This window comes from Nylanderia fulva, unplaced genomic scaffold (assembly GCF_048542155.1).
Source record: "Nylanderia fulva isolate GAGA-0341 unplaced genomic scaffold, ASM4854215v1 Scaffold12, whole genome shotgun sequence".
NCBI lineage: Eukaryota > Metazoa > Arthropoda > Insecta > Hymenoptera > Formicidae > Nylanderia > Nylanderia fulva.
The window spans coordinates 229,485-243,466 of record NW_028189409.1 but is presented as its reverse complement, the minus strand read 5'-3'; the positions used below and the strand labels follow the sequence as shown (position 1 = coordinate 243,466).

Genomic DNA, 13,982 nt, shown 5'->3' with positions numbered 1-13,982 from the left:
CTTTAAATTTCCTCAAATTTATTATATGTAGATTGCGGATTATATATAAAAAAATTATGTGTTCAATTAATTAACATTAATTAGTTGAAAATATTATATATATAATTTTTTTATTAATAATAAGGCTCTCGTAGAATGTGCAAAAAGTAACAAATACAATTTACATCTTATATATAATATCCGAAGTCTAATAGTCTAATTATTATATGTATATATATTTAAAATTAATTTATTATAATAAATAAAATTGAAATTTGAAAGTACAAAACGGAGAAAATATTCGAAGACGAATCTAATCGTGAGCTATATTTTATGCAGGAAAAATTAGAAAACGTGCAAAAAAGTAAGATAAAACGCTCCGGAAATAAGCGCGCCGTCACGCGCGTTGTATGATATTAAAAAATTCAGATAAAATATAAATAATATTTAGTATAAAATATAAAAAAATGTAGATAAGAAATATATATTGATATAAAATATATAAGTAATAAAAATATACATATAAAAATATGTATCTTATATATATATCCTTCATTTTTTTGATATGCGGAGAAACGTGAAACTCGCTCCGTTCTGCTGGGCGGCGTGTTTATCGCTGACGCATACAGATGTCAGTCGTCCGGCGGATCTCGACGGGAGCAGATGTGATTTGCGTGGCGTGTCGGGACGGGTCGGTCGCGTCACGAAAAACGCCGGCGAGCCGGCCGCAACAATATAATTACTCGTATTCTATCGACTCGCGTTCGTAAACGGATGGAGCTGTCGCACCTCGCCCATCGCATTTTGCTCGCTGCAACGTCATTTGGTAAGCAAAAATTATTCGAGTGCGAATAATACGGGTCATTAATCCTTCTCTGTCTCTTGTCGAGCCCTCGTTTCGTCGTCAATATAGTTCGGGCACTGTGAGATGGGTGTGAATAGGACTTCTAAATCTCTTGGAAGTTCACTTTTTTTTTGCTATATATAAATGCTTGTTGCTCTTTGAATGAATCATCTATAAAACTCAATGCAGCAACTTTACGCTTGTATGTGTCGTTTGTTTAAGTTTGTTAATTTTTGCTTGTTGAGAAAAAAATTGTCATTATTATTATTTTTAAAGTTATGTTAGAACAAAGATAGAGGATCAGTAACCAGTTAATTAATTCGCTGTCAGAAGGACTCGCACCTAGGAATTACACTTATTGACTCGGCAAAATGAATTAATTAGTTTTATGACACCGACGAGATCTCGTCGGTGATTGTGATTATGTCATTTTGATGAGTACTCTTCATCTAACAATAAGTATATATATCTTGATATCCGATATTTTAATTTTCAACACTAAATTTGAAGATTTTTCTTAAGAAATAGAACAATTTTTATGATTAGCATGAATGAATGAATATAATTGACACCGCAATGTGAGGAGTATATAGTAAAGTTTCGAAAAAAGAAATTTATTTAAATGCAAATTTTTAATGTGTCAAATTTTAGGGATGTTACAAATTGTTGTATTTTGCATAGTCATTATCTCCATTTTATTCAATTTGAAGTATTAGGAACATGCTCTTAATAATTATAAATATTGAAGGAATAAAATATTTCTCGACTAATACTGGAATTATTTAAAAAATCTCACAGCGTTTCGACCATAATTTTGGTCTTTTTTCAAGTGTATTGAATTTCAATTTTTATGATTGCTTTCTTTATTATCGTCAGTCAAAAAATTAAAAAAAATAACTATTTCTCAACCAATATATTGGCTATTATTTATTTAATAAAATAACGTTTCAACCTTAATATTTTGGTCGTTTTCAAGTGTACTGAAGATTTATTCCTTTAATTGTTTGACTAGCGATAATCCAATCATATATATAAATATTGATTAATTAAAGGAAGACGCGTAAGAATCGTCAAATTGATTTACATACGTGCGATATATCATTACCGAGCTTTCATATCATATCGATATAATATAATTATCGTTAGTCTTCTCGCCGTATCTTATATATGCGGATTAAATGACTAAACTGGAAATGCAAAACGATGTTTAATACACAATCGCAATTTATAAATATATGTAAACGCATTTTTATACCGCGATTCGGCGCGATGCACTTTACAATATCGTAATATATTTTTAATTATGCAAATCAAGATATTTTTTCCAGTTGATTTACACACCTCGCGTTACATCCGGCGTTTGCGTCGTTCTGCATTTCCAGTCTACCTGTCATATGCGTCTATTATCAGATTTGTGTCTCGTATTTTAATCGGCATATATTTCACTTTTGCTTGCAGATCACGCGGCTACAACCGTATGATTCATATATAGTATTTGTTCATTGCCGTTGCAGCCTTACTCGTAACCTTATCGTTTCTTGTAAACTGCAAAAGAAGATAATCAGATACCAAGAAGAGCATTAATGAGTAAAAAGACACACTACTTTCGTAAAAACTTTTAAAGTCTGTATGACTAATGTCTCTGAGAAAGAAAACAAATTTCATAGAGTAAAAAAAATTGGTGACACATATTGACTATAAAACGATGTTGGAAGAGCTACCTACGATCTTTTAAAGACAGAAGTTAAAAAAGTTGAGGAGATACAGAAGGCAGGAGAAAAGGAGAGATAGAGATATTTATTTCAAGCCAACGACCTAAACCTAAGGAAAGATGTCTACTGCTCTACTAGCCCTGTTCGCCGTGATTCTGTGTATTTTGTTCAGGATATTGAACGTGAACAGCGCGCCGCAGAAGCCTCTCCTCGTCTGCAAAGATCAGTCTTTCCTGTCGACGATGTTAAAGATCGCGCCGGTCATCGCCGAACCGTAAGTCTGAAGGTCCATTTTTCATCCATATTTCAAATAATCCGCGGAATTGATTGTCTCGCATTCAAGAATCGCGAATAGATTTCGAGTTTTGCGAAAGTGAGGTTAGGATTAACGCTGAACGCGCGCGCCGGTTCTAACTGACGTTTCAGCAGGCTCCAGCTGATGTGCTAATATCATTGAACTATATACAGGATGATCCTGAAATAGTTGGTCAAAATCAGGGATTGGGCTCGTCATAAGAATGAAAAGTTCCTCTAAACGTTAGTTCAAAAACGCATTTTCAAGTATTGCCTCCGTGTCCAAACAATAATAATAGATTTAAATTGTGACAACAGATCAAACTACTTATTGAATTCATTAATTAAAAAAGCACAAATTATAGTAAGTACGATCAAAACTATAAAAGTATTTATTCTTCAAAATTGATAATTAAATGAGTCGTAATTCCTGAAGGATGCGTTTTGAAGGACTAACGTTTATGGGAACTTTTTTTATTCTTATGATAAGCCCAATCCAATCCCTGATTTTGACCAACTATTTTAGGACCACCCTGTATACAGGGTGTATACTTCCTGGAAAAATCTGGAAAACCTGGAATTTTCAGAAAATTTTCTTCTACCTTGAAAAATTCTGGAATTATCGTGGAATTTGATTTAAACTTAGGGCATTTTTTAAAAAATTGCCCCGTTGATTTTAAAATATAGTTTTAAAGAATATAAAATTTATTAGTTTTATACAAAGTATATATTAAAATATATTTTATTATAATATAATACTAAATTACATTATTATATCAAAAAATACTTCATTTATGTTAAAAAATTATGTATAACATATAAACTTATTTCAAATTGTATTCTAAATATTATTTAAAATACTTTAATTTTATTTAGAATTTCGAACAAAAATACCTGGAAAATTATGTAATTATATAATTCTCAGGGAATTTTTATTTCAAAGATTTGAGTATACACCCTGTATATACTATACTGAAGTGGTCCTTTTCTAACGTAGTTAGAAGGAACAAGGATAGATATGTTTGCCACTATACCTATCTCTATCTCTTTCAATTTTTCGAGATTACTGGCTACTTAATTAACATTGAGTGAACATTCCATTCCCAAATAGAACAGAAAATTTAAAATGACGTCAAATTGACATTATTTTGACTGTTCTGTTCTACTTGGGTTATAGTATATATAGAATGTTTCTAAAATTATGTCAGAGATTTTAAGAATGTATTTTAGGAGTCAAAGTAAGAAAAAAGTTCCAATAAACGTGGGTTCAAAAATGCTTTCCCTCCGAGTTATAGCTCCCTTAAAGATAGGCGTAAAAATTGAAAAATGCATTCTGCAGTTTTTGAAGACTATTTCATAGATCGAGAAAAAGATTTTTTCAACGATCTGTGAAAAAGCCTAAGAGTTACATTTTTCAATTTTTCCCCCAACTTTAGTGAGCTATAACTCGGTGGGAAAACATTTTTTCCCCATGTTTATAGGAATTTTTTTCTTATTTTGAGTCCTAGAATACTACACCCTTAAAATCTCTGACATAGTTTTAAAAACACTCTGTATAGTTCAGTAGCTAGTATAGACGAGAGGTCTAGTCTTTTTAGTTGAATTGGCTGCACTAGTTCACATTGGAAGAAAAGAGATCTATTTTGTTCAGCGCTGAACAGGCTACACTAGTTCAGAGTTTCTTTTTTACTTCACATTGGAAAAAAAGAGATAATTTCTGAACTAGTCCAGCTAGTTCAGCTAAAAAGAATAAAAGGTATTATCTTACAAACATTTCAAATTATATGTATATTGTATGTCGTGCAAAAAAGTAAATAAAAACAGTTTTTATATTTTTAAAAACCTATACTTTACACATATGTGAACAAAAAAGTATGTTATATTTTATTGTTTTTTTTATATCTGCATAAAATATACAGATATATTGAACATATTTATATTTTATATCACTGAAAAAAATTTATTGAATTCGAATAAGTATTTATTTCAATATTGCCAAATAAATATTTATTAATTTAGTCATTTTTTTCAGTGTATATATTATATATTATAATGAAATGCATAGATGACTCAAATAGGACACTTTTGCAATAATTGTGTTAAAATAATTCCGTAAAACATACATCTTGTACTAAAATAGTATTTTGTAATTATAAGTTATGTTGCATATTTCATGCATTGTTTTGTTGTGTTTAATGCATTTTATTTTAAACTTTATGAAATTTTAGATTTAAGAATATTCGAATAATATAATTATACTAGCTTTTCGGACCGCGCGAAGCGCGGTCCTCAAAGCCAGCCTTTCTATTCGGACCGCGCTTCGCGCGGTCCTCATATAGTCTATATTAAATCCGTTTTAACACAAAAAATTAATTCTTTTTTTGTATTACCGCGAACTACTTCCACATTTGTTGTTCGACTTTCACGAAATTTATACCAAAATAAATGTTTAAATTTTTTTGTGGATGACTACTATGTTATCTATTTCTTTCTCCCAGATATTTTATTTTCTTTTTTTAAGCCACGCTTTCTCTCTCTCACTCTAAAACACACGCGCTCCCTCCCTCTCTCTCTCTCTCTCTCTCTCTCTCTCTCTCTCTCCCTCTCCCTCTCCCTCCCCCCTCTCTCCCCCTCTCCCTCTCCCTCCCCCCTCTCTCCCCCCTCTCCCCCTCTCTCTCCCTCTCCCCCTCTCTCTCCCTCTCCCCCCTCTCTCTCCCTCTCCCTCTCTCTCCCTCTCTCCCTCTCCCTCTCTCTCCCTCCCTCCCCCTCTCTCCCTCCCTCCCTCCCTCCCTCCCTCCCTCCCTCTCCCTCCCTCCCTCCCTCCCTCCCTCCCTCCCTCCCCCCTCTCTCTCCCCCTCGCTCTCTCTCTCTCCCCCCTCGCTCTCTCTCTCTCTCTCTCCCTCTCTCCCTCGCTCTCTCTCTCTCTCTCTCCTCGCTCTCTCTCTCTCTCTCTCTCCCTCTCTCTCTCTCTCTCTCTCTCTCTCTCTCCCTCTCCCTCTCCCTCTCCCTCTCCCTCTCCCTCCCCCCCCCCCCCCTCTCTCTCTCTCTGTATGGGGTTTTTTAAGTTTACGCTTCCACCCACACAATCGCATATTTATGAACGGATTTTTAAAAAAATTGGTACCAAAATGTTGCAAATTTTTAGCGACGATGTGGTTTTTTCAAGTGTTACACCTCCACCCACGCATCCACCCACACGCATGCGCATTTATGGACCAATTTTCACGAAATTAGTACCAAAATGTTGCAAATTTTTCTGAGAAAGCTGCTGTGTGGTTTTTTTAAGTTTTATCCCACCCACGCATGCACCCACGCATTCACACATTTATTCACATACTTTTTTGAAATTTGTAGTTAAATTTTGTTGGAGATGGCTACTATGATTTTAACAAATTTTTATCATCCTATTCATCCACCCACGCACCCATGCACCCATTTGCATACGCATTTATTGACTTGGTCACACCAAGAAGTAATTTTTAAAAAATTTGTGCACGTATTTGTGATTATGTGTGCAATTCGTGTAAATAAACCTTTAATTTGTATGCAATTTTCACGAAATTAGTACCAAAATGTTGCAAATTTTTGCAATCACAAACATGTACACAAATTTATTTAAAATTACTTATTGGTGTGACCAAGTCAATAAATGCGTATGCACATGGGTGCATGGGTGCGTGGGTGGATGAATAGGATGATAAAAATTTGTTAAAATCATAGTAGCCATCCCCAACAAAATTTGAGTACAAATTACGAAAAAGTCTGTGAATAAATGTGTGAATGCGTGGGTGAATGCGTGGGTGAGATAAAACTTTAAAAAACCACACAGCAGCTTTCTCAAAAAAATTTGCAACATTTTTGTACCAATTTCGTAAAAATTGGTCCATAAATGCGCACGCGCGTGGATAAATGCGTGGGTGGAGGTGTAACAATTGAAAAAACCACATCGTCGCCATCGTCAAAAAATTTGCAACATTTTGGTACCAATTTTAAAAAAATTGGTTCATAAATATACGATTGCGTGGGTGGGTGCGTGGGTGGAGGCGTAAACTTAAAAAAATAAAACACCAGCTTTGTCAGAAAAATTTGCAACATTTTAGTACTAATTTTGTGAAAATTGGTCGTAAATGCGCATGCGCGTGGGTGGGTGCGTGGGTGGAGGTGTAACACTTGAAAAAACCGCATCGTCGCCATCTCCAAAAAATTTGCAACATTTTGGTACCAATTTAAAAAAAATCGGTTCATAAATATACGATTGCGTGGGTGGGTGCGTGGGTGGAGGCGTAAACTTAAAAAAATAAAACACCAGTTTCCTCAGAAAAATTTGCAACATTTTGGTACTAATTTCGTGAAAATTGGTCCATAAATGCGCATGCGTGTGGGTGGATGCGTGGGTGGATGCGTGGGTGGAGGTGTTACACTTAAAAAAACCGCATCGTCGCTATCTCCAAAAATTTTGCAACATTTTGATACCATGTGTTTAGAAATATTGCAAAAAAAAATTTGTTTCGCAAAAACATACCCTCCTCTGAGGAAAAAAAATAAAAATAAAAAAATTAAAAAAAAAAACCCACAGCAGCCACCCCCGAAAAATTTGCAACATTTTGGTACCAATTTCGAGACAATCGGTCCACAAATGCGGAAGTAGTTCGGGTACAGACAGACAGACAGACGGACGGTGCTTATATATATAGATAATTTTAAGTAATAACACAATATATACATTTTACAATTAAAATAATGCTAAAATGTCTTGCTAAAAATGATGCTAAAAAGTATGCTTTTTTATTTGGGGAGATTACGAGATATTAATGCATTATATAATATGTATTTTTTAGCGAAGAAATTATTCAATCGATTTTGAGCATAGTATGAACGACAAAATAAAATTAGAAATATACACATTTTATGATTATTATTTAAACTTTAAAACAATAAAAAATTCTATTTAGAATTTATAATTATATGTTACCATTAATATAAAGTTTAATTTATTTTTTTTATTTGCTGCTTACATAATATATGAAGGTTATAGCAAATGCTCTTTTACTGCTATTGTGAGTGCTCTTGAATGAGTATAATGGATGTTTTTTTATGCAAAATCAGATATGTTTGGGATATAATAGATTGTTATAGGCATTTGTTCGCAAACAACAAACTGCTTAAGGCGGTTGTTATAGAGAATGATATGTGCGATTACAGTAGTCAAAGTACAACGTAGCAAAGTATAATTTTATGGACGATGACGTTAAACGCTTTCATTACTATAAATTCTGTTCTCAAGCTGCTATATAACTAATGTTTATTAAATTAATATATTAAAAAAGTAAAATAAATATATTACATAAATTTATCATTTCTGCAATTCATGAATTATTACTAAATTTAAAGTTGTATCACATAACAAAGATTAATAATTATCTGTGAATGCCTCTTTCTCCGTTTTATCTCAACAGAATTGATTCATGTAAAAAAAAAAAAAAAGAAAAAAACGCACAGATAATGTACGTAGAGAAGGAAAACAAGTAGAGTTTACTGATTTAATGCAAAAAAGAAATTGAGATTAATTTTACGTCAAAATGCCATTTTTATTATAAAGATGAAGAAAACAAAGTTGATTTGTTAGATAATTTTGTCTAGTATCAGACTATTTCTCTTTGAAAAAGTTGAAATGTTTACGAAACGTTGGACTCAAATAAAAAGTCTACGTGATTTAATTTTGAAAATTAATTTTAATGATTTTTTCTATTTGTACATAATGTGTATAAATGAAGTTTACTGTGTTTTAATACATATTTATTTTAGCAAACAAAGTAGCAAATATAAAAAAATAATAAAATAATAAACAAAATTCTTCTCTATCATTTTTATACTAATTTTAAACTAATTATTTGCAGTTGTATTTATACAAAATTTTTATTAAAATAGTCGCTCGAAATCGAAAAATGTTGAACAAATATGATAACTTCTTTTGAATTATATTAAATACATTGAATAAAAATTTGAATTTTATTGCAATGAAAAAAATTAATATTCTAATCGAATTCTATAACGTATCGCATTCGTTTTATTTATTTCACAGAGATAGACGTAATCAGCACTTTCTACTTCCTTATTGAAAGAATAGCACGTGATCGCCATACTTTTTATTTGCGTACTTATGTGTGGGAAAAAATGCGTGAATCAAGATACGAATCGTATCATTCATTTGCAGTCTATGCATGCGTCATATCGATTTTTTTCCACTATCCAGCCAAAGAGATCATGTCTCCGATCGCGGATGATGTAAGCTAAAGAATAACAGAACGTCCGATTTTAGACGGTTTATAATATACATACGTTGTTTTCTCATTGATTTTATTGTTTCTTTATCCCGCGGATAACACGAAAAATGATTCACATAGGTTGGTTTTGCATTGGATGAATAGAGTCTCAAAAGTACTAAAAAATAGTAAGAGAAAAATTTACGTTTTAATGTGTATAAATGAAGTTTACTGTGTTTTAATACAGTTTTTTCAAGACATTTTGACAAAATCGATTTCACTTTACGGAAAAATGTCGCGAAGCTACTATCATTCGATTAATGCAACGTAGATTAGGTTGAACAAAATGAATGTTTTTTATGCAAAATCAGATATCAGGTTTGGGATATAATTTAATTTAAAGCGATATTTTTATTGATATTAATAATTTTATCATAGAACTATTTATATTTTATCATTAGAAATACTACATATATGTGTGTGTATGTATGTCTACACTTCTAAAATTAATAATCACGTGAAAACGAAGAAAAGCAATTTCGCACTGCGTTACATTGATATATCGTGGAAAAATCTCAGTCCGAGAATGATAAAAAAATAAAAAAATGTATCGTCGGTAAAATTTAATATACATTGCTATTATAATTGTAATTTCTTTCTAATTCCAATCGCGTTGCGTGAAAGCGCTTAAGAAAGCGGAAACACATAACGATTCTAAACTTTATATCGCATATAGAAAAAATATTAACGTCACGAATTTGCGCATTTGTTTCTGTCATCGATGATTCAAGAATTTAATTACAAATATAAATGTTTGACTCGTGTCAGAATCAATCAACTTTCATCAACTTTGGTGCTTTACCTTTAATTCTGCAAAATAATAGTGTCAAGATGATTCTGTAAAACATACATATTTTGCTAAAATAGGATTTTGTAATTATAAATTATAAAATATGCATGTTTTATGCGTGAAATTTTAGATGTAAGAATGTTTGAATAATATTATAATATATTACATATAATTTTGTACTGTAATGGTTTTCATAATAATTACAAAATTAATTTTTAAAATATATTCAGTAATAATTGTACTAAAATGATTCTCATTAATACTACAGTTAATAGCATTTATTTTAGATGTCAATTTTAAAAAGATTGCTTACATATTATATAGTAATTAAATTTACGTGACAGAATCAATAACTTTAACATTTAAATTTAAAATGATAATACAACATATACATTAAATTTTAAGATTAAAATGATGCTAAAAGTTTTTCTGCGTGCTTTTCCATTTGAAAATTTTTGCAAAGTGTCCTAAGCATGTATACGTGGTTTAATGTCGAAAACTAATCTCATTGGAATTCCACGAATTCTCGACCTCTCGCTGACGCGCGATTGCGATAGATGATTATTATGCTCGATCCCACAGTGAAGGACTTCTCTTTCTCCCTCTCTCTCTCTCACGCAGTTTATTGAGAAATCGTGAAATTTCCTAGCAATCAGCTGTCGAGTGTTGCTTTTACTTCCCGCCGGTCGTTTTTCCTAACGTTTGAACGTACCGCGGCGAAAATCGGAAATTATAGATCTCAATCCTGTTCCTGTGATTGTCGTGTGCCATCTTCGCAGTCGTGTATTCGATCGTTATACTTTGCCTGTCTCGCCGAGATCGAGGCGTTCGTGTCTCGCATGCAACTTGCTCAAATCGGTTCCGTCTTGCTCGAGCGAGCGAGCCGCACGAGAACCGAGCCATTTCCCTTCGTCGCTTTCTTCTTTCTAATGACTACTACGTTGCAAATATTGCAGCACGCCGCTCTTGTGTCATTATCACTCAACTGAACTTCTCACGTGCGTCTTTCTTTTTTTTTTGCACATTTCCGCATTCACCGTCACGTAAAAGAACTGCTTTTCTTTTTCGCGTATTCGTTTTCCTATATGTCACATTTGTTTTTAACTCGCGATTTTACGTATGCTTCAAAAAGTTCAATCGCAAAGACTATAGTTGAAACGAAATCACGCAACCTGCATTGTAAAGAATTAAGCGCCATTTGAGATCGGATAAGTTTATATACAGTCGTAAACATTAGAGTGTAAATATAAGAAAGTACTGAATAACTATACAAGATGGTTTTGGATTAGGTTTTCAATTTTTTTGGAGAAGTAAAAAATGAAATTTGATGGATTTTCCACGAATAAAAAGGATATTTAATAATATTTAAATATTCCACTATCGTTATAAGAGGATGAAACTAACAACTCTTATTCAATTTTTTATTACAACTTTTAACCGATCGAAATGTGATCATCTAAAAATATACATTAGAAAACTTGATTTCTTTAGAAACTTTCTTATTTTTTATATTTTTTTCGTAAAATCAATAGTTTTGAGGGGAGAAAAATAAAAAAACCTAATTTTTACTTTCTTCTTTGGAGGGGTGTAATTCTTCAGAAAGAGATATATATTTATATGAAAAAGTCACCTTAATTTTTAACAAAGAATCATTTTTTAAAATTTTTCGCACTTATTTAAAAACATCTTGTATAACTTGAATTGATGCGCTCTATATAATTTTTCGATATCATTATCTCGTTAGATTAATAAATGATGAAAAATAATGTAATTTTATCTGTGTAATCTTTCCTCGAAGATTTCCAATGTCAGAATATGATATCAGAACGATAGAAAAGTAAAATAGTTGCGAGGAAAGGAATTATACATTTAAATAATTAATTTTATTTGTCAACCAATGATGTAGAAATCGTTTAGTGATACAAGTAAAATAATGTTTTTAAAAATTAACTTTTGATTTAACTTGAGTTAATTTAATCTTAACTTAACTTTAACTAACAATGAGTTAATTTTTATTCATGCACCTTTTAACTTAACTAAATTAATTTTATAAGCAATTAACTTTAATTTAACTAGTATAAGAAATCATTAAGATTACCTAACCCTGATAATATGTAATTGAATGGATTATTTTACTAATTGACACAATCATTAATGATATATATGGAAAAAATTTTTATTTTGAATAGTAAGTTGATATACATTTTATTGTAAATATATATTTTTTAAATTATCAAATCTCAATATAATAAATGATTAACATTAAAAATAATTATAAAAAAGCAAGATTAAATTATATGTTCTTATTTATTATTATATGTTATGATTATTATTATATGTTCTTTCTCTCTTTCTCGAAACTATAAGATTAGCAAATTGACAGTTTTTATTTCAATTGCGATCTTTTACTAAATCTGACCTAATATATAGCGAATAAAATAATTTGCTTATTGAAGATGATAAGATCACTATTTATGCATTCTCGTATTATCAAAAAATGCTCTCTATCATATTTTAATTTCTCTTTTAAATACTCTATCGTATAACAACAAATTAATGAAGGAAGTAAAAGTGAAAGTATGTCTTATAATACAATATTTTATATGTTATAAAATATAAAAACAAATTACTTAATACTATTATAACATTCGAGCAATGGCAGTTTTTTGGTCAGAGTACCCGAACGATGAACGACGTAATAACGTCCAGCAAAAATGGATAGCTTTTAGACATTTTGATCGATCGTACTAGTTATGACCGTGAACTCTGAGCTATAGCGAATCGATTAGCAATCTAATATATATGACTTGTAGAATAATCACTAACGGATCTTGGGGAAAGGGGAGTTTGGGGTTAGGTTAAATCCGCCCTCTTGCAAATTAGTTTTGCTGACTGCGTTTAAAAAATATAAGAAAAAGAAAAAAACAAAAGCAGGTCTATCGACGTGAAAATATTTAAATAATAAAAGAAAAAAAATAAAAGAATAATAAAAGAATAATAAAAGAAAAAATTTAAGAAAAAATAAATAAGCATATAAAAAATAAAGTGTGTAAAAGTAAAAATTTTTTTTTAAATTTAAAAATAAAAAAAAACAAAAAAGTAAAAATGGAATCAGAAGTTTTATCACTTCCTCGTCGTTGATTCTGGAGTAAAAGCATGAAACAAAAAATATTAAATAATTTCGCAGAAACCCTCCCTTTCTCCCATTATCGACGTCAAGATCCACTAATGAGGATAATGAATATGCAAATATAATTTTTTAGCAAATTATAGATAGGAATGATAAAAAACTATATATACTTTTTTTAATATCTAAAACAAATTATTTTTGTATAATCATATCAGACACTCTGTTGCAATATTAAAAGTTGAGTTTCCTTGAAACTTTTTGTACTGCTATTGATTCAATACTATATGTTATACTATAGGTGATTTATGTAAATTCTTATGTAAAGATAATGGAGAGAGAATAGGCTAATTTTTTCAATTCCGCGTCCCCTTAAAAAACTCAATGATAGATTGCATTGTTCATAAAAGCGTTACGTGTTATACTCTTATGCATATTTTTGAGGAAGTGTAACATATAATTAAGGTAATCCAAACTTTCCACGTTTTATTATGCAATTTTTTCGCGTATAAAATTAACACATTGTTACGGAATGCAATTACTTAGAGATCTCAGATAAATGTGATTGTAGAACGGAGTTTTCGCGCACTTGATTGCTGCGTGTTTCGAAAATCGGAGTGTAATGGGGAAACTACTCATTACACGTAGAACTTCTTCTACACGTCTTTGGCAGTTAGGCTACCCCGATCCTACATACAGTTTACCCTACTTTTCCCTATCACGTCACAATTCGCGCGATGATTTTGCAGCTGTGGCGCGAACAATATTGACACGGTTCTTCTTGCGTTTACAATGGCAAATTACCATGGTAATAGGGTATATTGATTGTAACTATACATTCAACTTTACGCTAACTCACTGCGAGAGAAAAGAATTTTATGCTGTTGATTTATAATTCGCGACATTTCAGGAC

General features: G+C 31.3%; 1 protein-coding gene across 1 annotated transcript in view; it reads left to right on the top strand.

Annotated features, from left to right (window-relative positions):
* The first annotated feature begins 590 nt into the window (after positions 1 to 590).
* The window catches only part of Hydr2 (abhydrolase domain-containing protein 2), a 28,987-nt gene continuing 15,595 nt past the window's right edge, over positions 591 to 13,982 (top strand). Inside the window, exons 1-2 of the mRNA XM_085490239.1 lie at positions 591 to 805; positions 2,282 to 2,809. Of these exons, the coding sequence (XP_085346365.1) occupies positions 2,655 to 2,809 (155 nt within the window). The 5' untranslated portion in view covers positions 591 to 805; positions 2,282 to 2,654. The remainder of the gene's footprint in view (positions 806 to 2,281; positions 2,810 to 13,982) is intronic.